This window comes from Hemitrygon akajei, chromosome 23 (genome assembly GCF_048418815.1).
Source record: "Hemitrygon akajei chromosome 23, sHemAka1.3, whole genome shotgun sequence".
Lineage (NCBI taxonomy): Eukaryota > Metazoa > Chordata > Chondrichthyes > Myliobatiformes > Dasyatidae > Hemitrygon > Hemitrygon akajei.
In genome coordinates, this window is record NC_133146.1 from 49,415,813 (window position 1) to 49,441,526 (window position 25,714).

Sequence of the window (25,714 nt, forward strand, 5' to 3'; positions counted from 1 at the left end):
AGTTAGGTATCTACTGAATGTATGTTCGTGGTCTTCTGCTGCTGTAATCCATCCACTTCAAAGTCTGATGTGTTGTACATTTAGAAATTCACACCACTATTGTAACATATGCTTATTTCAGTTACTGGCACCTTCCTATCAGTTTGAACCAGTCTGGCCATCGTCCTTTGACCTCTCTCATTCACAAGGCATTTTCACCCACTGAACTGCCCCTCACTGGATGTTTTTCTTTGTTTTTTGCACCATTTTCCGTAACCTTTAGAGACTGTTGTCCATTAAACTACCGGGAGATCAGCAGTTTATATGAGATACTCGAACCACCCATCTGGCACCAACAATCATTCCAGGGTCAAAGTCATTTAGATCACATTTCATCCCCATTCTCATGTTTAGCCCAAACAACATTTGAACCTCTTGACCATGTAGGCATGCTTTTATGCATTGAATGCTGCCACATGATTAGCTGATTAGGTATTTGTAATAATAAGCAAGCATACAGGTGTACCTAATAAAGCGCCCATGGGATTGCATGCTAGTGTTTCAATGGGCAGCCTCTTTCATTTTCAAGATACATGTCAATTCTGAGATCCTTCATTGTGCCATTTTATATAATGGTTAGGTGTTTTAGAAGTTTCAAATTCGGGGTGGGTGTGGGGGTGGTTTGGAGATTATAGACTGGCTACTTTCAAATACAATTCCCACAAACTGACACTGAACATTGTTTGTGAACAGATTATCATTCAATTTTTGACAACTTCTAAATAAAAACACTTATAAAATAAATGGCATGAATTTGGCTGCAATATTAACGTGAAGACTACCTCACACAGTAGCGACAAAATAAACTTAATCAGAACACCTGACACCTGCATCCCTGCAGTAAACATGAAAGTCTGGAAATGGTTGACTGAGTTCCAAACTGAGGTGGGGTGGGCAATTTTGTAGTTTTTGCTAATAAGCAAGATATTAAGATAACTGAGCTTACGACATTGAACCGTATTCCAGACTAAAATTGGCTAAATAAAGTTAGTGCATTTAGAAGCAAATGTGTTTAGTACTGTGTTAGTCATTACCGATCAATATTAATATCCATAAAGAACTAAGGTGACTGTTTTATGTGAATGGGAGATAAATGAGAGAGAGTGAGAGTGGTGTTGTGGGATCCCTGGGCAATTAGGTAATTCAACTGATTACACTGAATTGCTCCCTGAATACTTTTGGGTGTATCTTATGGATTTTGGGTTGCTAATCGTGAAAATCACCATGACTTTTCTCTTTCACGCATCACTTTTTAAAAAAAAATGTTGCATATATCTGTTATTTCAATTCATAGTTCAAGTTAGAATAACCCATGCCAAGATTAAGGAACGTAGCTTTGTAGGTTCATATACAGGTCATTAATGACAGGCAGCTCAAAGAGCTAGTAGGACTGGAGAAAATCGAATGGAAGGCATACAAGGATATTGTTGAAAAGATTCTTGGGAACTACAGACCATCAAACTACATGCTTCAAGCATACAAAACCATGAAGTGCAGCATGTCACTAAAGGTTTATTTTCTGCATTCCCACTCTGCATTTTCCTGCAGGTGTCGGCACTGTCAGTGACAAGCTTGGTGAAAGGTTTCTCCAGGATATTGCGGTTATAGACAAACAGTATCAGGGCAATTAGAATCCATTAATGCTGGCTGATTATCGTTGGACACTTACGCAAAAAACCTCAGACACTGAGCACAAATGAAAATCATCAACTAAACATTTTATCTAAATTGAACTACTACAAAGCGTCAGCAGTGTTATGTAATTAAACACATTATATTCAATAAAAGTTAATTTCCTGTTTCCCCGAAGCTCCATGTGATACAAGTAGTCCGAAATTATATTTGTGTTCAGCTTCAAGCAGTTTATCATAATCACAACAAAACTCCAAGGAAGCAACACTAACAAAAAAATAATTGTTATCCAGTGTTATTTTATGAATATTTTCAGCATGTGCCTTTTTCCCAGGGCAGCAATACCTAATACGAGACAGCTTGGTGATATATACTCAGTGGCCACATTTTTATGTACAAATATCTAATCAGCCAATCATGTGGCATCAATCTAATGCATAAAAGCATACAGACACGGTCAAGAGGTTCAGCTGTTGTGCAGACCAAATATCAGAATGGTGATTTTGACTATGGAATGATTGTTGGTGCCAGGCAGGGTGGTTTGAGTATCTCAGATGATCTCCTGGAATTTTCTCACACAGCAGTCTCGAGAGTTTATGAGAAAGGTGCAAAAGACAAAAACATCTTCTGAGTAGTGGTTCTACGGGCAAAAGCACCTTGTCAATGTCAATGAGAGAGGTCAGAGGAGTATGGCTAGACTGGTTCAAGCTGACAAGAAGGCAACATTAACTCAAATAACTACACATTACCAAAGTGGTGTGTAGAAGGGCTGTTTTGAATGCACAACACTTCAAAGCTTGAAGAGTATAGGCTACAGCTGCAGAAGACCACCGACATAAGCTCTACGGCCACTTACAGGAAGTCCCTAATAAAGTGGCCTCTGAGTGTACATGCAGGAGTTATGAATCCTCCACATTGACTCTAAACCCCATGAAGTCTCTCAGCATTAGGTTGTGTAGAAGAACCTCCTGATTACCGCCTCCCCTTCTCTCAACTGATGAATCAGTACTCCTCCATATCAAACAGCACTTGGAAGATTTATTAATACACAAGGGCTTAGAATGCACTCTGGCTGGGAAACTCTGAATGTCTATAAGCAACAGTGGCTTGGTAGCAAGAACTCCGGTCAAGTGTTGAAGAGCATAGTTGCCTGTCTGCAGTTGGTGATGAATGAATTAACCCAAGGAATTAGCCGATTTGACCTCATCCCCACTAACATACTTGTAGAAGATGGATCTCTGCATGATAAGGTTATTAGGAGTGACCAGCACCTAGTCCCAGCTTCTGCAGTGAGAACCCCTTAATCATGGTTTGTAGCATCACACTCAGGCTAAATTAGATAGATTCAGTACCGAGCTGACAGCTGAAAGCTGAGCATCAACCAGTGGCTGTGGATCACTTGCTGCTGTAAGAATGTACAGTATACCACCAGAAACATGGTCCAACATACCAACTTTTCCACACTATTCCCAGGCCAGGAGATCAATGAGAATGTAATGAACTCTTCAGGCCTGTGTGGGGTGCCAGAGAGCATTGGGCTCTGAGGCTTTTAAAGCCCCTGAACTGGGTAATCGTTGTTTAAGGGGAGTCATTAATTGTTTAGAGTTCCTTTTGTTTTTCTCCAGTGATTCGCTGTTTGTAATGTGGTCTCCTGGTGCTTTCTATTTAAGGTTGTTAAGTTTATTTTGATAGGCTAGGGGATTCCATGTTACTTGTAGTAATTATGTGGACACCTGATTACTGTTAATTGCGGGGTCCTAGTTTTGAGAATGTTACTTCTTTCGATGTTGCTCAGCCGAGCCACTGATGTTCTTTTGGGGTTATGATGAATAAACTCTCACCACCGTCTCTACATCAAGGTTTGCCTTTCCTCCGCACTTGGGTTTTGATATTGCTAGCATACATCAGGACAGAGAGGTGCAGAATACTGAGAGTAGCACCAGGCATTGTAACAAGGATGAGGTTTAACCTTATAAGACCGTATTCTAATCAATAAAATCAAAAGGTCTGCAGTCTTACCACGTCTAGTTATAAATAGTAGTGGACAATTAAACTACTGATTGGAAATAAAAACCCCAAGAACATATCTATCCTTGATGATGATGTGGACTGACATGTAGGTGATAATGACAAATATAAACTATTTCAGCTTGAAGTGCCAAAAGATTACCCATCTCAGCTTCCTCTTGACCCACACCCCCCTACCCACCCCCAGCATCATTGATGCAAGTCTTAGCCAATTCAATTTGATCAGCGATAAAAAAAAATGACTAAAAGCAATGGGTACAGCAGAGGTGATAGGAACAGACAATATTTAAATGATAATATTGAATATCTGCACTTCAGAGCCAGCTGCTCCTCTCGTCAAAGAGCTTCAGTACAGTTAGAGTTGGCACTCAGCCAAGGAAGTTAATGCATTTTTTACAAAATGCAGGGGAAACCCAAAAGAAAGAGTAAAGCAAAATAAACAAAACACCCAGGTGACCAGATCAGCTAAAGCTGTCTCGTGAAAGCAGGTTTAAAGCTGGTATCATGTGGTGATTAACTTCCCTCCTGACACACTGTGCGTTCCAGCATTTACAAAGCAAATGTCAGGATTGTGTTGGAGTACTTTCCACTCATCTGGATGAGCACCGTGGCAGCAATGCTCAGCCAGCCCAAGACCCTCCAAGTCAAAACAGCACCACTCGATTTGCACCCCTGAACTACATTAAACGTTCTTCCCTACATCACCAACACACAGAAGCTGCAGTATTTATCTCCTCACTGCTGTTACTTGATTGGGCCTTTCCAACAGTATAACCTAAACTCATGCAATCTACTGCCAAAGGGATAAGGAGAACAGGAGAGCATCCATAACAGCATAAGACTTTGGAGCAAAATAAAGCTGATCTGTTTTCCCTTCAACTCATTCTCTTATCTATTCCCCATAATCTTTCAGGTCCTGATTTATCAGGAGCCTATCAACCTCTGTTTTAAATACACTCAATGTCCTGGCCTCCACAGCTGCCTGTGGCAAAAAAAATCTACAGATTCACCACCCTCTGGCTAAAGAAATTCTTCCTCATCTCCATTCTATGTGGACGTCCCTCTATTCTGAGGTTATGCCCTCTGGGCCTAGACTCCCAGCTACAGGAAACATGCTCTCCACATTCATTCTATCTAGGCCTTTCAACATTCAACAGGTTTCAATGAGATTTGCCTTTATTCTAAATTCTAGTGAGTACAGGCCCTGAGCCGTCAAATGCTCCTCATATAGTAAGTCTTTCATTTATGGTTTCATTTTCGTGAACCTCTTTTGAGCCTTCTCCAATGTCAGCACATCCTTTCTTAGATAAGGGGCCTAAAACTGCTCACAATACTCCAAGTGAGGCCTCACCCATTCCTTATATAGCCTCTGCACTACATCCTTGCTGACCTTACCAGCCATAGCGATATCAGATTAAATGGCTAAAGTCAGAGCTTACATGTAATTATGTTTCTCACTTTGTGGTTTACAATTCTGTGTTTTGGTGAGATTTCTTCCATCCTCAGCATTTTCTAATGCTTGTTTTGTTCATGCTGGTAGAAGGCCTTGAACAAAAGCAAGCAGGGTGTTATATCAACTGACAAGTCTTCAAAAGTCTCTGAGGAACTGTCAGTGAGCTGAACATCAAAATGTTGCAGATCTGAAATATTAACTCTCCAATCTGACTTGCTTTTATTTTAGACGTGTTTCTTGCTTAGAACAAAACCTAGACCATTATGGACTGAAGATATTTTGTTATCTGGTTGACTATGGATTCATAGAGTCATACGCCGTGCAGACAGGCCTTTTGCTCCAAATGGTGTAAGCTGACCAAGATTCCTGTCTAAGACCCTCCCATCTGCCAGCATTCCCCAAAACCAGGTGTCCCCAATCTGGGGTCTATGGACTCCTTGGTTAATGGTAAGCTTCCATGGCATAAAAGATGATTGGAAAAACCCCTTACCCTAAACATTTCCTATCCATGTTCCTATCCAAGTGCCTTTGAAATGTTGTTAATGTACCTGCCTCAATCACTTCCTCTGACAGTTTATTCCATATATTGACCACCAGAATACGGTGCTAAATATATTGCCTCTCAGGTTTCTATTAAATCTCTCCCCTCTCACCCTAAACCTAGGTTTCTGAGTTCCACTCTGGGATAAAGACTGTATGCATTTGTTTATGGTTGGCGTATGGATATGCATTCTCCTTATCTGTACCCATCATGTCTATATACACCTCTATCGCTTCAGTTTTCCACAGTCCAATGAATAAAGTCAAACCTGCTTAACTTCTCTCCTTGACTCAGTCCCTTGAGTCCCAGCAGCACCATTGCCAATCTCCACTGCACTCATTTAGTGTTCAGAAGAATTAAGTCTTGCTAAATCAGAAGCAAACCCCTGAAGCAAATAAATAAACTGCACGTAGCAATATTGGTCGATAAGGAATTACCAAAGAATTTAAAAGCAAATCTATTTATAAAATAAATAAGATATTTATATCAAAATTCATATGATTTTGCAAAACAACTGTAGAATATATAGCATGTTTGGATTGAAAATAGCAACACAAAATAAAATAAAGAAGTAATTCAACCTAAAAAGTTAACAGTTCCATTCTGAATGGAACCCATGTGATCTCTGCCTTGAATTCTAACAGAGCTGTCTTTTGTTCATTTTGAGGGAAGACTTTCTTGGCTATTTCACGCATGACTTGAAAATTTTCCGATGGTTATAAACGTATGATGAGTAAACAAGTTTTAAGTGTAGTCAAAGCTGGAAAACAATTTATATACTTTATTGGGTCAACTTGTATAATGCTTATGCAGACTGAGCAAAGCTATAAAGCCTTCATAGCGTAATCAATCCTGAAGCAAGTGAGCAGATTGGGTTACAAAGCTTCTTCGCGTTATAAAACATTTATTTGCATCAACTGTTCTCTCGTTCAGCAGAAAAAAGCCACATCCTGCATTGGAAATAAAGGTATGTGTATTTGTTAGAGTTATAACATGGTAATTTATCAGGGAATGACCCTAAGGAATGATCTGTTTTTGTTGCATTTGATCACATTAACAAAGTTGGCATTTATCAGTAATGGAATACAATGTGTTCTTCATTCTTAGGTTCTGCAGATGCTCCTGTTTTGTATCTGGATTGAACACTGGAGCTGAGTCTCTACCTGAAAGAATTTTACTTCCTGATCAGATCATCAAAAAAGCAGAATATGAAATACTGTAATGAACCTGTGATATTCTAAAATGACTGATGTTTATTTCATGAATTCAGAACAATGGAGCTGTCTATTGAATGTGTGCCTACATCTTACAAAAGTGAAGAATATAAGAGCAGCTACTGGGATTTTATGATGTCTCAGGTGAAGATTTTGCCATCCAGGCCTTTTATGGCAAACATTAGTTTGGAAAACATTTCACTGCAGGCACAAAAGACACAAAAAGGGGTCACAGGGGACTTCAGAAAAAGAGCTGCTTCACCAGCTTCACAACGTGTATCAATGCCAGAGCTGTCGAGTGATTACATTACATACACGGGAAGCCCGAACAACCAGAATGTAAATGACAAACTTGGCTACAGCGAAGGACTGAATCAGTGTTATTCAGGTTCTACAAAGTACATGTCTAAATTGAACTATTCAGATAAGCCTTTTGCAACCACTGCCCAGAGAACCCAAGATTCCGCAGTTTACAGAACAACCAATGCTGAAATTGATTTTGGTGCAAGAACTGAGAAAGTACAAATAAAAGACTTCTGTGTACAAAGGAAACACTATATTACACCAGTCACATCTGATACGGTAAAATGCCATCAATTACCCAAGCGATGTTTTGCAACTTACATCAACAATGAAAAATTTGATAATAATACACCAGTATGGTACTGCACAGAGGTAAGCCTAGAAATAAAGTACAGATTGTAATTCAATGATATTGAGAATAATATTAATAATGTTCTCCTGTAGTCAGAGAATCATTTGTGGTTTCAGCCAACATTCTAATTTGTTTTTTATACCATTACATTTATAATTGTGGATATTAAATGGAGACAATTCTTCACCATTATAATCATTGATTATTATAGTGAAGTATTGTCTCCATTTAAATTAAATTTCCAATCTCAAAATGGAATGTAGTTATCCCTCAGGGACCAAAGGGGTAATTTAAGCATGGATGGAGGGAATATGATCAAGATCCTAAATGACTACTTTACATTAGTATTCACCAGAGAGAAGGATGTGGAGGCTGGTGAAGTAAGGAAGTTCTGGGGCATGTCTATATTAGGAAAGGGGAATTGGTGTGGTTTAGGGTGGATGACATCCCTAGGGTCTGACGGCATCTAACACTGAATGCAAAGGGAAGAAAGAGTGGAGACTGCTAGAGTTCTGACGGAGATTTTTTCAATTTTTGTTAGCCACGGGGGAATGTTGTTCCATCGCCAAAAAAGGGCAGAAGAGATCAGAATCAGAATGTGCAGGCCAGTGAGCCTTACATCAGTGGTAGGGAAGTTGTTGGAGATAATTTTGATGAACATGACTTAATTCACTGAGGGTAACAGGGAATTTTTAAGAGAGGATAACCACAAGAGATTCAGCTGACAGTGGAAATCCAGAGCAACACAAATAAAATGCTGGAGGAATTTAGCAGGCCAGGCAGCATCTATGGAAATGAATAAACAGTTGACGATTCGAGCCAAGACTCTTCATCGGGACCAGAAAGGAAGGGGGAAGATGCCAAAATAAGAAGGTGGGGCAAGGAGAAGGAGGTCAAGATAGAAAGTGATAGGTGACGCCAGATGGATGGGGGGGGAATGAAGTAAGAAGCTGGGTGGTGATAGGTGGAGAAAGGCTGGAGAAGAAGGAATCTAATAGGAGAGGAGAGTGGACCATGGGAGAAAGGGAAACTAGGAGGGCATGGGGGAGGTGATAGGCAGCTAAAGAGAAGAGGTAAGAGGCCAGAGTGGGGAACTGAGGAAGAAGGAAGGGGAGGGGAAAGTTCTAGAAGATGGAGTATTGATATTCATGCCATCAGGTTACCTAGATGGAATATGAGTGGTTGCTCCTCCAACCTGAGAGTAGCCTCATCACGGAGAAGAGGAGGCCATGGACACACATGTTGGAATAGGAATGGAGATAAGAATTAAAATGGTTGGCCAGTGGGAAATTCTACTTTCTGCTGATGGAACGGAGATGCTGGACAAAGCAGCTCCCAAATCTATGTCAGGTCTCACACACTGGGAGCACTGGACACAGATGACCCCAACAGATTAGCAGGTGAAGTGTTGCCTCACTTGGAAGGACTGTTTGGGGCTCTGAATGGAGGTGAGGGAGGAGGTGAATGGGCAGGTGTAGTACTTCTGCAGCTTGCAGGGATATGTACCAGGAGGGAGATTAGTGGGGAAGAATGAATAGACAAGGGAATCATGGAAGGAGCGATCTCTGCGAATAGCAGATGTCGGGGGAGATAAAGTTGTGTTTGGTGGTGGGGCCCTGTTGAAGCTGGTGGAAGTTGTGGAGAATGATTTATAGGATGTGGAGGCTCATGCGATGGTAGGTGAGGACAAGAGGAACTCTACCTCTTTTAAGGAAGCGGGAAGATGGGAAGAGCATGGATGTCTGGGAAATGGAGGAGATGCCGGTGAGGGCAGCATCAATGGAGAATGAAGGGACCCCTGTTTTTTGAAGATGTCCTGGAAAGGAAATCCTCATCCTAGGTCACAGATGCGGTGGAGATGAAGGTTCTGATAAAAGGGAGCTGCATTTGCACAGAAAAGAGTTATAGTCAAGATAGCCACGGGAATTGGTAGCTTTATAAAATATATTGGTTGACGGTTTGTCTCCTGAGATGCATTTAGAGAGATTGAGAAAGGGGAGAGGGGTACCAGAAATGGGACAAATGAATTTAAGGCCGGGTTGGAAGTTGTAGGCAAAGCTGATGAAATTGATAATCTCAGCATGGGTGCCTGAAGCAGCTCCAATGAAGTTGTCAATGTAGCGCAAAAAGAGTTGGGAAGTAATCTGGGAAGGCTTGGCATGTGGACTATTCTACACAGTCAACAAAAACACAGGCATAGCTGGGACCCATGTGGGTGTCTACGGCTACACCTTGAGTTTGGAGAAAGTGGGAGGAGCTAAAACAGAAATTATTGAGGCTGAGGACCAGTTCCACCAGACATTGGAGGGTGATGGTGGAGGGAACTGGTTGGGTATGTTGTCAAGAAAGAAGCAGTCAGCTTTAAGGATTTCTTGATGGAGGATATAAGTGTATAGGGACTGGATACTTCCAGTATATGGACTGGACTAGCCAATGTATAGGATCTGGATAATTAGGAGAAGTCAGTATGGTATTATGCAGAGGAGATCCCATCTCACAAATTGGGTTGAGATTGTTGAAGAGGAAACTCAGAAAACTGATGAAGGCAGAGTTGCAGATGTGGTTTTCATGGACTTCAGGAAGGCCTTGCACCAATACCTTCTGCGTGGTGGACTGGTCCATAGGGTTAAGGAAAACTGGATCCAAGATTAGCTCGATGATTAGTGGCAGAGAGTAGTAGTGGATGAGTGCCCTTTTGACGAAGTCTGTAACAGAGGTGTACCATAGGGATTGGGACTGGAACATTTTTTGTTTGCAATTGTCTTGGATGAGAACGTAAGTGGGTGTCATTATAAGCTCAAGAACAAATTGATCGCAATAATGCAATGTAAGGATACTTGGGTAATAGATCAGCTGGAAAGTTGGGTGCAATGATGGTAGATGGAACTTAATCCAGAAAATTATGATATAATGTATTTTGGAAAGTCAAGTTCTGGTCAGTCATATAGAGTAAACAAAAGGAACCTTAGGAGCATCAGTGTATAGAAGGAACTTTGAGTGCAAGTCCACAGTTCACTGAAAGTGGTGACACCAGTAGAAAGAGTAATAAAGAAGGCATTCGTCATGTTTGCCTTCTAAGGCCAAGGCATTGAGTATAGGAGTTGGACTGTCATGTTGTAACTGTACAAAATATTGACTGGACAACATTTGGTGTATTATATATGGTTCTGGTTGCCAGTTCAAGAAAGAATGTGGTACAAATTCAGAGTGCAGGAAAGATTTATAGGGATGTTGCCTGGTATGGAATCATAGGTCAACCAGCATGGAATCAGGCCCTTTGGCCCAACTGATCCATGCCAATCAAGGTGACCTATCTAAGCTAGTCCCATTTGCCAGCCTTTGGTCAGTAACCTTCTAAACTTTTCTAATCCATGTACTTGTCTTTTATTATACCTGCCTCAACCATTTCCTCTGACAGCTCATTCCACATTCTTAGATCCCATTGTGCATAAAAGTTGCTCCTAAATTCCTCTCGATTCTTCTCCCACTTCACCTTAAACCGATGTCTTCTTGTTTTAACCTTTTTTCCCTACTCAGGAAAAAAGACCCGATCTGTGCCCCTCATGATTTTATACACATCTATAAAACTATAAGACCTCAAGATATAGGACCAGAACATGGTCATTCAGCTCATTGAGTCTGCTCCCCATTTGATCATGGCTGATTTATTTTTACCCTCTCAACCCCATGTTCAGCCTCTAACCTCTAACTGATCACCTATAAGTCTCCTATGCTCCAAGGTATAAAATCCTAGACCATCCAGTGTCTCAATATAACTCAGTCCTTTATGTCCTGGTAGCATCCTTACCAATATTTTTGCACTCTTTCCAAAAGTAGAGTGAACAAAACTGAACATAATACTCCAAGTGCAGCCTCACAATTGTACTCCGAACATTTATATTCAATATTCTGACTTACAAAGGCCGCTGTGCCAAAAAGTTCTTCACCTCCCCATCTACCTGTGACTCTACCTTCAGGGAACTATGTGCTCTGAGTCACTCTGCTTTACAACACTCCACAGGAGCTTGCTGTCTCTGTGAAAGTCCTATGCGGATTTGACTTTCCAAAATGCAACATCTGCACATTTGTCCGAATTAAACTCCATTTGCCATTTCTTGGCCTACTTTCTCACCTAATGAGGATTCCCCTGAAATTTTTGTTACCCTTCTCCACTTTCCATGATGCCACCTATTTTCACGCTACCTGCAAACTTACTAACCATGCCTTGTACATTCTTATCCAGATTGTTTAAATAGACGACACACACCAATAGGACCAGCACCAACTCCTGAGGCACACCACTGACGAAATTGACATGACATTTGACACTATAATTCTAACTATTCATGAAATGACCTTTAGCTTACTTTAATGTATTTCTGAAATTCAAGTCCTGGCGATTTTTCAAAATAAAATCCTTTGAGCCTCTTTGTTGAAAATGCAATATTAATTAATGATGATCACCTTTTCTGGTGTCCAGCCAGCATTTATTTGAAATTAGTACATTTCCAGCACTTGAGAAGAATCTACATTACAGTGAGAAGACTTTGCACTTATGTAACACACTATAAATATCCTATTTAGTTTCACAACCATTTATTATTATAGACAATAAGTGCAGAAGTAGACCATTCGGCCCTTCGAGCCTGCACCGCCATTCTGAGATCATGGCTGATCATCTACTATCAATACCCGGTTCCTGCCTTGTCCCCATATCCCTTGATTCCCCTATCCATAAGACACCTATCTAGCTCCTTCTTGAAAGCATCCAGAGAATTGGCCTCCACTGCCTTCCGAGGCATTGCATTCCAGAACCCCACAACTCTCTGGGAGAAGAAGTTTTTCCTTAACTCTGTCCTAAATGACCTACCCCTTATTCTCAAACCATGCCCTCTGGTACTGGACTCTCCCAGCATCTGGAACATATTTCCTGCCTCTATCTTGTCCAATCCCTTAATAATCTTATATGTTTCAATCAGATCCCCTCTCAATCTCCTTAATTCCAGCGTGTACAAGCCCTGTCTCTCTAACCTCTCTGTGTAAGACAGTCCGGACATCCCAGGAATTAACCTCGTGAATCTACACTGCACTTCCTCTATAGCCAGGATGTCCTTCCTTAACCCTGGAGACCAAAACTGTACACAATACTCCAGGTGTGGTCTCACCAGGGCCCTGTACAAATGCAAAAGGATTTCCTTGCTCTTGTACTCAATTCCCTTTGTAATAAAGGCCAACATTCCATTAGCCTTCTTCACTGCCTGCTGCACTTTTTCATTCACCTTCAGTGACTGACGAACAAGTACTCCTAGATCTCTTTGTATTTCTCCCTTACCTAACTCTACACCATTCAGATAATAATCTGCCTTCCTGTTCTTACTCCCAAAGTGGATAACCTCACACTTATTCACATTAAACATCATCTGCCGAGTATCTGCCCACTCACCCAGCCTATCCAAGTCACCCTGAATTCTCCTAACATCCTCATCACATGTCACACTGCCACCCAGCTTAGTATCATCAGCAAACTTGCTGATGTTATTCTCAATTCCTTCATCTAAATCGTTGATGTAAATTGTAAACAGCTGTGGTCCCAATACCGCACCCTGTGGCACCCCACTAGTCACCACCTGCCATTCCGAGAAACACCCATTCACCGTTACCCTTTGCTTTCTATCTGCCAACCAGCTTTCTATCCATGTCAATGTCTTCCCCCCATTGCGATGAGCTCTGATTTTACCCACCAATCTCCTATGTGGGATCTTATCAAATGCCTTCTGAAAATTGAGGTACACTACATCCACTGGATGTGTTCGTAAACACATCACCTAATCCCACAAACAACTAATCAGTTTTGATGTTGGTTGAGAAACATTGCATTGGCCAGAAAACAACTGAATTTCCTCTTCTTCCTTAGATGGTGCCAAGGAAATATTTCTGAAGAGACATCCAAAGGCTTAGTTTAAAAGGCAATTTAAAAACTCTTAGTTTCAACAATGCAGGAAATACCAACTGAAATTAGAAGTTGGAGTTGAAACCATTAAGTAGAACTTGATCTTGCAGCTTTCTGCTTTGGATACAGGCTTGACTGTGTAACTAGTTAGAGCAGTTTGATCATGAAAATTGTGGGGTATTTTATTTCTACCATTGAATGATTAGAGATCTCATGCTATCATCAGTGTTCATCAGAGGTGATAACCTCAAAAAGCTGAAGTTCGGGTTTCTAATCTCCTTTGGATCCAATGGCTTTTTGAGACATTGCATCAGCTGATTTCCTAAAGACAGAGTCCTTAACAGAATCATGGAGCACTATAGCACAGAAGCAGGCTCTATAGTCCATCTAATTGTCAGGAGCAGACATGGAATGTACCCAAATGCAGGACGCAGGCACTGAAGTACTAGGGGTAGGACAGGATGGGGATGCCATGGCATGCAAGGGGTAATGCAGGCGGGGCTAGATCCCAGAGTTCAGGCGGGGCAGGGCAGGATCCCAGAGTTCCGGCGGGGCAGGGCAGGGCAGAAGAGCCCCCTGGGGCAGGCACATAACTCCTGGGCAGGAGTGTCTCCCAGGCAGGAACACAGAGGCCTGGGCAAGGCACAGACACCTGGGCAGGTGCAGGGCACAAACCATCAGAAAGGAGGGAGGAAAGGGTAGGAGTCCTCAGGGCAGGCCACATCCTGGGCAGGACCACCTCCCAGGCAAAGACACAGACACCTGGGCAGGTGCAGGGCACAACCCATCTGAGGTGAGGGTTAGGAAGGGGACTGAGTTCCACCTGCAGGCAATGGCAGACAGCCTGGCTTCCCCAACAGAGGAAAGGGACAGGAAGGGACAGAACCACCCAAGGGGCAACAGCAACAGCCTGGCTTGCCCAACAGAGGCAAGGGAACGGAAGGGAACTGGGTCCAGGGTGGGCAGCAGGATACACCAGTAAATAGGGAGAAGCAAGCAAACAACACAGGTAAGGCAAATACAGCAGAACCAGCACACATGAGAGAATCAGGAAAACAAGACAAACCAGGGCAGAACCAGATTCAGAGCAGGACAACCCCACCCACAAACTAGGCTCAGTCCCCGAGCCCCTTATAAACACCTGCCCCCTAATAGGCGACAGGTGTACTTCCTTAAGCCAACAAGATCCAATGGCTCCGGGTGACAGGAGGGCTGGCTGCAAGGCCCGGAGTCCGGAGTCCTCAGACTGGAGCAAGACCCGGAAGGCGGGCTCCGGACCGGACCCTAAAACTAATTCATGCCTGATGTTCATAAAAAGTTGAAGTTTGGGTTTCTAATCTCTTTTGGATCTAACGGCTTGAGAAATTGTATCACCTGATTTCTAAAAGATAAAGTCAGAGAGGACTATAGCATAGAAACAGGGTCTTTGGCCCTTCTAGTCCATGTTTGGTTTTCTGCTTAGTCCTTTCTACCTGGACCTGGACCATAGCCCTTCAGATATCTCTCATCCATGTACTTCCCTTAAATGAAAACAATTGAACCACATCTACCCTTCTGCTGATATCTCATTCCACATTCGTACTACCCGCTGACCCTCATATTCCCTCTAAATATTTCAGCTTGCACCTAAGCCTCGAATTCTAGACACACCCAACCTGAGGGTGGAAAGCAAGTGTGCACTCATTCTGTCCATGAGTCATAAAACAAAAAAAATGCCAAAGAAGTTAATTGAATGTTTTCTGCAATCCTTCTCTCCTGGCTATATTGCTACCTATGAAGATATATGTCTGGACTACTGCAAGTGCTGTAAGATTTACTGCAGACTTCATCTGGGTCTTGGAGTTAACTGAATAGAACTTGGCGAGTACACAAAGAAGAATATACCATCTAGAATTAAGGTCAGGTTTGGGAGATGGGGAAGGGCTGGTGAGGAGTTGATAGTCAGTGACTTGGGACATGTGCTAATTAAGGTATCAGATTGTTGGGATTTAGAATTAGGGATGTGCTGATTGGTTGTTAGGCAATTGAGGGGCCAGTTTTGGCAAATTGGAACTTGAGGTTTGTGAATGAAGATGGGACTTAAGTCGAGCACAGGTCTTAGCTTAGTGGGGACTGGGTATCTGGCTGTGTGATGAATGCATGATTGTTTCAGCAGTGATCACTGATTATTTGAACTGGGTTCAATTCCCACTGCTGCCTGTAAGGAGTCTGTACATTCTTCCTGTGACCGTGTGGATTTCCTTCGGGTGCTCTAGTTTCCTCCCGCAGTCCACGGATGGATGGGTTAGTAGATTAGTTGGTTGTTGTAGATTGTTCCATGATTAGGCTAGCATTGAATTGGGGGATTGCTGGGCAGTGTGGCTTGAAGGGCAGGAAGGGCCTATTCTACGCTGTATCTCAAAAAATAAAATAAATAAAAATTATTTCTCACAGAACATGAAAGATTAACTTGGTTGGCTGTACATGGGCCTGGCATCATTAATGTGAGTCTGATGCTAAAACTGTGCCAAGCATGCAAGTACAAATCACTCCAGAAATGCTTAGTTGAATTTCCAGTGATATAAAATGATTTAGAAATGACCGTGGTTACACTTTTCTCAGGAAAGCAATGTTTTTAATGGCACCATATTATCGAGTCTACTTTCTTTTTGAAGATTAGGAATAACTGACAGGAGGAGGCTCTGAACAGAAGTATTAAAGTCATTAAATAGCCATACAACTACAAATTTCAAGTTAATGAGAGTTTCTTGTAATGTATCCACTTTGTTTTATTTTAATTAACAATTAGTAAATGTAGTAAAGTCTTAATTAAAATTGAATCAAGTCACTGTGCTAATGAAAAAATATATTATGTTAATCAGATTCTAATTTTGTTTGCAACAGAACAAGAAAATGAAAGTTGCCTTTCCATCAGTTCAAAACAACAAAAATAGATTGAGGACCAGGGGTGAAGACCAGCTTACTCAAGGTACAGACCAAAACCTTGTGCATAAAAGAAAAGTTTCTGAAATCAGACATTTTGCAGTTAGACAGGTGCAAAAGCATAGGCAACTAAAAAGCATGTTCTGATATTAGTGTTGTTTGCATTTGGCAATCTTTACAGCAGGTTAGCCCCTGTGATTGAGTGATGCTGTAATAATAACCTCTTGCTCAACATCAGCAAAACTATTGATTTCGGAAAGAGAAAAGAGGTGAATAGGCTCTGGCCTACATTGGGGGATTGGTGGTGGAGAAAGTCAGCAGCTTTAAATTCCCGGGCATTAACTTATTAAATGACCTGTCCCTGGTCCAGCACATAGATGCAATCATAAGGGAAGCTTCCTAATCAAGTTAAGGAGGTACAGCTTTTCACCAGACACTCTAACAATTTTCTACAGATGTACCGTTGAAAGTATTCCGACTGGGTGCATGGTTGTCTTGTCTGACAGTTCAAATGCTCAGGGATCTAAGCCATTGCAGGGAGTAGTGGACTATGCACAATACATCATGAGCACATCCTTCCCCACCATTGGTAAAATCTACAAGAGGTACTACCTCAAGAAGACAACATTCATCATCAAAAATCCCACCAGCCAGGCCATGCCATCTTTTTGCAGCGACCAAAGCCAAAAGTTCCACAGCACTAGCTTCAAAAACAGTGACTTCCTTCAACCTTTCCATTCCTGAACTAGCCAGTGAAATACTAATCACTACAGTTAGCAAGACCATGACACTTTGTACTAAGTTGGAAATTTTTATTGTTATAATTGTGTCCTTTCTGGTAAAAATGTATATAATTTATGTTTTTCTTGTGATTGTTGTTTATGTGATGTTACGTGCCCATGTTGCTTCCGCAAAGTTTTTCATTGCACCTGTGCATACATGTATTGTGCAACTGACTATAAACTTAGTCTTAGACTTACTTTAAAGAATGAAGGCTACTTATACATGGGGCAGGTTTTGACTATCATGATGATTAATTGCATCTTGAAGTTGTAAGCCTGGTAGACCACCCAATAGTAACAGGGACATTGAGGAGCAGATAGGGAGACAGATTCTGGAAAGGTGTAATAATAACAGGGTTGTTGTTGTTGTGGGAGATTTTAATTTCCCAAATATTGTTTGGCATCTCTCTAGAGTGAGGGGTTTAGATGGGGTGGTGTTTGTTACGTGCATTCAGGAAGGTTTCTTGACACAATATGTAGATAAGCCTACAAGAGGAGAGGCTGTACTTGATCTGGTATTGGGAAATGAACCTGGTCAGGTGTCAGGTCTCTCAGAGGGAGAGTTTTTTGGAGATAGTGATCACAATTCTATTCCTTTACCATAGCATTGGAGAGGGATAGGAACAGACAAGTTAGGGAAATGTTTAATTGGAGCAAGGGGAAATATGAGGCTATCAGGCAGGAACTTGGAAGCATAAATTGGAAACAGATGTTTTCAGGAAAACGTATGGAAGAAATGTGGCAAATGTTCAGGGGATATTTGCATGGGGTTCTGCATAGGTACGTTCCAATGAGACAGGGAAAGGATGGTAGGTTACAGGAATAATAGTGTACAAAGGCTATTTGGTAAATCTAGTCAAGAAGAAAAGAGGAGCTTACAAAAGGTTCAAAAAACTAAGTAATGATAGAGATCTAGAAGATTATAAGGCTAGCAGGAGGGAGCTTAAGAATAAAATTAGGAGAGCCAGAAGGGGCCATGAGAAGGCCTTGGTGGACAGGGTTAAGGAAAGCCCCAAGGCATTCTACAAGTATGTGAAGAGCAAGAGGATAAGATATGAGAGAACAGGACCAATCAAGTGTGACAGTGGAAAAGTGTGTATGGAACCTGAGGAGATAGCAGAAGTACTAAATGAATACTTTGCTTCAGTATTCACTATGGAAAAGGATCTTGGCAATTGTAAGGATGACTTGCAGCAGACTGAAAAGCTTGAGCATGTAGATATTAAGGAAGAGGATGTGTTGGAGCTTTTGGAAAGCATCAAGTTGGATAAGTCACAGGGACCAGATGAGATGTACCCCAGGCTACGGTGGGAAGCAAGGGAGGAGATTGCTGAGGCTCTGGCGATGAGCTTTGCATCATCAATGGAGATGGGAGAGGTTCCAGAGGATTAGAGGGTTGTGGAAGTTGTTCCCTTATTCAAGAAAGGGAGTGGAGATTGCCCAGGAAATTATAGACCAGTGAGTCTTACTTCAGTGGTTGGTAAGTTGAAGGAGAAGATCCTGAGAGGCAAGATTTATGAACATTTAGAGAGGCATAATATGATTAGCAATAGTCAGCAAGGCTTTGTCAAAGGCAGGTTGTGCCTTACGAGCCTGATTGAATTTTTTGAGAATGTGACTAAACACATTGATGAAGGTATATGGATTTCAGCAAGGTATTTGATAAGGTACCCCATGCAAGGCTAATTGAGAAAGTAAGGAGGCATGGGATCCAAGGGGACATTGCTTTGTGGATCCAGAACTAGCTTGCCCACAGAAGGCAAAGAGTGGTTGTAGATGGATCATATTCTGCATGAAGGTCAGTCACCAGTGGTGTGCCTCAGGGATCTGCTCTGCGACCCTTACTCTTCGTGATTTTTATAAATGACCTAGATAAGGAAGTGGAGGGATGGGTTAGTAAGTTTGCTGATTACACAAAGGTTGGAGGTGTTGTGGATAGTGTGGAGGGTTGTCTGAGGTTACAGCGGGACATTGATAGGATGCAAAACTGGGCTGAGAAGTGGCAGATGGAGTTCAACCCAGATAAATGTGTGGTGGTTCATTTTGGTAGGTCAAATATGATGGCAGAATATAGCATTAATCTAAGACTCTTGACCGTGTGGAGATTCAGAGGAATCTTGGGGTAAGAGACCATAGGACACTCAAAGCTGCTGCGCAGGTTGACTCTGTGGTTAAGAAGTTATATGGGGCATTATCCTTCATCAACCGTGGGATTGAGTTTAAGAGCCGAGAGGTAATGTTGCAGTTATATAGAACCCTGGTCAGACCCCACTTGGAGTATTGTGCTGAAATCTGGTCGCCTCACTACAGGAAGGATGTGGAAGCCATAGAAAGGGTGCAGAGGAGCTTTACAAGGATGTTGCCTGGATTGGGGAGCATGCCTTATAAGAATAGGTTGAGTAAACTTGGCCTTTTCTCTTTGGAGTGACAGAGGATGAGAGGTGACCTGATAGAGATGTATAAGATGACGAGAGGCATCGATCACGTGGATAGTCAGAAGCTTTTTCCTAGGATTGAAATGGCTAGCACGAGAGGGCATGGTTTCAAGGTGCTTGGAAATAAGTACAGAGGAGGTGTCAGGGGTAATTTTTTACGCAGAGTGGTGAGTGTGTGGAATGGGCTGCCGCCGGCGGTGGTGGATGCAGATGCAATAGGGTCTTGTAAGAGGCTCCTGCATAGGTACATGGAGCTTAGGAAAATAGAGGGCTATGGGTAAGCCTAGGTAGTTCTAAGGTAAGGACATGTTTGGCACAGCTTTGTGGGCCAAAGGGTCTGTATTGTGCTGTAGGTTTTCTGTGTTCTAATAATATAATTGGCTCATAAGTGGTCTTCATGTGTGTATACACTGTGTGTACTTTTGGAATTTTGTAAAATTAGTTTAAATTGTTTTAGCAATTTTTAAACAGATACTATGTGATTTTGAATGCTTGTGATGGTATTTAACATTTAGTGACAGAGGTAACTTTGGCATACACTGTGTCTGTAGATGGGGTCTCACAATGCTCTTCTGTCAGCAGAGATGGTTACACGCAGGAAGGGGTCTTGTGCTCTCTTACTGTCTGGGCTGTGCTGGGACACAAGTCTCTCAATGGAAAATTGAACTTCATCCAGATTTGTGTGCTGCAGTCATTACTCTTCTTCATATTGTTTCCAGTTCCTTGGGAAATTCAAACCCAGATTGGATGATCAGCCAGTCTACAGGGTGAAACTGAGCCTCTGGTTTCAGCTTAATTTTCCTTTTCTACTCTAAAGCTTCTGCTTTTGATCTGTAACATTTGCTTCAATGAAGCCTGGTGTTCATTTGATCTTCCGTTAGGCTTGTTGCAACCCTCAGCACTCAGCAATGAACGCACACAGTTCAGATAACCAGCCTTCCAGTTTGCGCTCGAACTGGCTTATTCTGATAACAGGTCACGCGCTCAAAATTCTAACAGCATTGTTAATCTCACATTTCCAGTGCCTTCAGCGTCTGTTTAGTTTGTTGGTCCTTAGTTAGGTCTCAGGAGGAAGTCTAGAGAGGAATTAACAGTTGGTTGGCACTATTTCCTTCACGCTGCTGAATTGCTATCAGGCGGATGATCCATTGCACCATCTTGAGACATAATAAAAATAAAAATCTTGTATCTCAGTGAGTGTTACTTACATAATATTTACAACATAGTCATTTGGCTGTGTATGTCAATCATGTTCGTGTTAACTATTTTATATGAGCCTTCAAGGAAGGCGTTGTGCATATTTAGTTTGAACTATTCAGTACACAACATAAAACATTTTTAATTAATGACAGCCTAGTAATAACCCCCAAGGTATTTCTATTCCCCCCATGCTAATTTATCATCTTTCCTATTTTTGTCCACAGACTTGTATTACAAATATTTGTATTATATATGGCCATTTCCATGTAATAAGGAGTATAATTATCAGGCATGTGGCAGTCAAAAAGAATTGCTCCCAGATTTCAAAGCCTTATGGAAGTAAATTACTGCAGCCGCATGACATTTTTAAATCCAAAGAAAAATATACGACAGACTTAAACCATCCAGAAACAAATTACAAAGTTCTTGTTTTATTTACTTTCTTTAAAACTTGTTTACACATTAGACAAAGTGCATTCTCTCAAGAAGTAGAATAATACTACTGTTGGTTGAGAAATGAAATAATAACAACAATGTTGGAAAGGCACAGCAAACCAAGCAGGATCCGTGCAGAAAGAAACAGAGCCAATGTTTCAGGCAATTGAGCTTCTCATCAGATCTCTCTCAGATTTTTGTTATTACTGCCATCGTTAACAATAGCAGCGTAATCAGATTCCCTCCAGGGTGGGATGCTTCTTGTTTCCAACACTGATAAGAACCTCTTTCAGCTAAAATTATCTGACGGGTACTCAGTGACCTTAGAGTTGGGAATCAAACTCAAGTTATCAAGTTTTCATGATTCATGCAATTTAAAATAAAAATTGCCACCAGCCAAGTATGCAGAAGTCCCATAATATTTTCTGTTGAAATTGCTCCCAGTTATCTAGTGTCACGATCTTGCTGAATTTATATCTGAATACAGCATTATCTTCTTAGAATACTTCAGCAAATAATTAGAAGATTAATTAGTATTTATTTATGAAAAAAACCTTGTAAACAAATGCTGTTATGATTTTTACTTAATTTCTTTAGGAAGGTGAGAAAAGCAAATGTCACAAACATGCATGTTGTGCAGTATTGAAGGTTTTTCAAAAAGTATATTGTCAATAAATTTGTGTTATGGGTAGGGAAGGTTTTGAGGGATGTAGGCCAAATGCAGACAAATAGGACTAGCTCAGGTAGACATCTTGGTCAGCTTGGATGAGATGAGCCAAGGGGCCTGATTCCATGCTGCATAAAACTCTATAAATCTACTAAGCTGTCTGGAGAAATAATTGGAGTCTGTGGTGTAACATGTTCATATCAGATTCAATCAAGCCATCAGAGTTAATTGCAAATTATAAATATTTGGAACAGTGCAGGAATGTTTTTAATCTATGATCCTTCATCGCTTATTTCTTCAGAGATGAATCCCACAAAAATCCCTTGTCACCAGTGAAGACTGGAACAGAAAATAAATGATGTCTTTGAAATACAATTTTATACTTAGCCTATAAAAATGGCTAAGATCAACTCTGGGCTTTAAAACAAGGGGAATATTCTTGGACAAATCTAAATATTAATAATTTTCTCTCTCTATGACTGTTTTCAGAGCACCTCTTCAGAGATGTTGTTCCTTCATGAATGTATCTTACATTTTATAGCCAAACCTGTGGAATGTTGACGTACTGTTTCCTTACCATATGTTGCTAAGAGTTAACAGATTCAAGATGAGAGGCAAATATCTTCCTGTGTCAAGTATTGCTAGTTCTCTTTCTAAACTAAATCCTGCTACTTCATTGGAGGCTGCTATGGCAAATAAAAAGGAAGTTGAATTATTACTTCATTGGCTTCCATGCACATAGAGCAAAATGTACTAGCCGGCAAGATTTGAGTCTAACATGCAGTCCAAGAATACACAAAGCAAACCAATTATTTACATAATCTGTAAGCTTATTTACAGAGAGTACAAGGTTACGAACATAATTGTAGCACAAATGGAAACACAAATATTGTTAGGGTGTATTCTGGAGTTACAGTATATAGTCAATATCAACTTCAACTGCAACCAGTCTTCAGGTCTGAATGACGATTGTATATTGAATTTAAAATGCAGCTCAGAACAATGGTCTTCCTGCAGCAGCAGACTGGGGTCAAATGCAAAACAGGTAACACCCCATTGATCAAGAAACACCCCACTGACCCGAGATGCCTGCATATGCATGAAAGCAGCTCAGAGACAGCAGTGATTAACAGTCATTTTGGGTATATGGATTGTTGGTGTGAAGGTCTATGTGTTTTGAATTTATATGTAATTCAAATGAAGCATTAGGAATACATTGTAACTATAGAATTGTTCTGCTGTTACCTTCGATCTTCAGCATACTAAAATATGATGTTCATGGCATCAGGGAGCCGCTCTCCAGAATGTCTCCAAATACTGTCAACTTGTGTGTGTGCCAGATAAATATTTTTATTCTACCATCAGCATATCTCTCTGGTGGCTTTTTCTGAGAGTCACAACAGATATGTTTGGAATTAGTAGGGTATCTGTACTGATTTCACTGTCAGAAGATAAAAGTAGTCTAAATTTATCACAGTCATATCCAACTAGAAGACATCAGAGATGAGCTATTGATGATGCAATCCAGTAACATTTTACTCATGTTTGCAAAGATGTACTGGGGCAGTTTATCTGATGACTGTAAATTACTTTCCTGTGTTAGCAGAGAATCAAGTGGGAGATAATGGGCATGAGACAGTAAATTGCAGGGCTTCAGAGACATGAGGAGGGAGAAATGGGGCCAGTGAGATTGGTCTTTTGGGAGTTGTCATGGACATAATGGACTGAATGCTCTCTTAGAGTGTTGCAATAAGTCAGTAAGTAAAATACTTGCACCATGCAGGAAACAGCAAAAATTTGCATTCATCTTCCTAATCTCATCATCAAAAATAAAACTGGGGTCATTTTCCAGCATGAGTCTTGAGATGTAGTTACTGTAATTTTAAGACAATCTTGAATTGTTGCATTTGCTTCTACTTAAGAAAAGTCAAAATTAATAAAGTCATGACTGTCATGTTTTTTTGGGATCCTATTGCCAGTGTTTTTGTCTGCCTTTGTGGGGCTGTTATTACTTCATCAACCACCACATAATCACCAAGTTGAGGATCAGGGGGAGCGTGTAGGGTGGTGGTGAGAGAGGAGAAGTGTCATCTCTAGCATGAACTGGAAATTATTTTGGCTTTCAGCCACTCCATCCTGGCTATAAGCTGGGCAGCATTAACAAAAGGCTGAAAGACCATGATGCAGGGGTAGAAATGGAGTAGTTTTAGCTAAGATAAACTAAGAGGAGTGTTCGCTGATATTCTTGCACTCCATAGTGTATCATAATTTCTCACAATAATGGTTCATTAGAAAATGTATCCTCTTTAGGTATGTTTTGAAAGACTGTTTTGAAAGACACACTGCAGTATGTTATTAGTCTATCAGAGCCAAAGTGATCACAGCACTTAATTTCCTAGGTTCACTCAATATGGAATAAACTGCGATGCATATTCGAATGTGCTAGATAGCTGATACCAAGCTAAAGTCAACATGTGCACTCTCTCCATAAACAGCAAGGACCACAGTGTGCAGCTGTTCCATGGTCTCCTTAGATGCTTTTGCTATGATACTTCAATATTAAAATATTCCTTTGTTAACCCCTATATTTGACTGTACACATAAATGAAAAACTGACTGCTTAAAGATAAGAGCTATTGCTGCAACCTGATTAATGCCCCTTCAAGGCAATGTATTCTCATTTGCCAAGTTTCCCCTCAATTAGGACCATAGATTGACTTGAAAAGTCATTTTGCAGATCAATTGAGACCTTGTACAATGAACTCTCTGGCTGGTTAGGTTAAATGGCTTCCTCCAACAGCTTTTCATTTTTTGTTGTAGCTTCCTGTGTCATGCACATGTTAATGTGAAATGGAAAACAAAATATGGATGAGGATTTTCATCCTGAGAGTGAAGGTAAATGATTTGTGAATTATTTGGATAATGTTGATGGCTTTGTGGCAAACTTTGCAAATGATACGAAGATAGGTGGAGGGGTAGGTAGGTAGGCAATGCAATTGCAGGACTTAAACAAATTGGAAGAATGGGCAAAAAATGGCAGATGGAATACAGCGTTGGGAAATGTATGATAATGCATTTTGGTAAAAGAATAGTGCAGACTATTATCTAAATGAGGAGAAGGTTCAAACATCAGAGGTGCAAAGGGACTTAGGAGTCCTTATACAAGGCTCCCAGAAGGTTAATTCACTGGTTGAGTCTGTGGTAAAGAAGGCAGATGCAATGCTGGCATTTACTTCAAGGGGAATAAGATACAAAAACAAGAAGATAATGCTAAAGCTTTATAAGACACTAGTCCAGCCACACTTGGAGTATTGTCAACAGTTTTGGGCCCCATATCTCAGAATGGATGTGTTGCCATTGAAGAGAGTTCAGAAGAGGTTCATGAGGATGATTCTGGGAATTAAGAGGTTAACATATGAGGAGCATTTGGCAGCTTTGGACTTGTACTCGCTGGAATTTAGAAGAAAGCAGGGGGATCTCAACTGAATGTTGAAAGGCCTAGATAGGGTGGATGTAGAGAGGATGTTTCCTATTGGGATATCCAGAACAAGAGATCACAGCCTCAAAACTGAGGGGCAACCTTTTAGAACAGATTTTCTTTAGCCAGAGAGTTGTGAATCTGTGGAATGCTCTGCCACAGACTATGATGGAGGCCAAGTCCGTGGGTGTACTTAAGGTAGAAATTGATTGTTTCCTGATCAGTCAGGGCATCAAAGGATATGGCGAGAAGGCAGGTTTATGGGGTTGATCAACCATGATGG

General features: G+C 41.1%; 1 protein-coding gene across 4 annotated transcripts in view; it reads left to right on the plus strand.

Moving 5' to 3' along the window:
- Positions 1 to 25,714, plus strand: part of c23h10orf90 (chromosome 23 C10orf90 homolog) — a 198,192-nt gene that overhangs the window by 15,456 nt on the left and 157,022 nt on the right. For 3 of the 4 annotated variants that reach the window (XM_073027586.1, XM_073027582.1, XM_073027585.1), the window contains exons 2-3: positions 6,801 to 7,582; positions 16,396 to 16,480. In XM_073027586.1, the coding sequence (XP_072883687.1) occupies positions 6,968 to 7,582; positions 16,396 to 16,480 (700 nt within the window). In that variant the 5' untranslated portion in view covers positions 6,801 to 6,967. Of the gene's footprint in view, positions 1 to 6,398; positions 6,661 to 6,800; positions 7,583 to 16,395; positions 16,481 to 25,714 lie in introns of those variants that run through there. The other variant, XM_073027584.1, reaches the window with a different exon arrangement.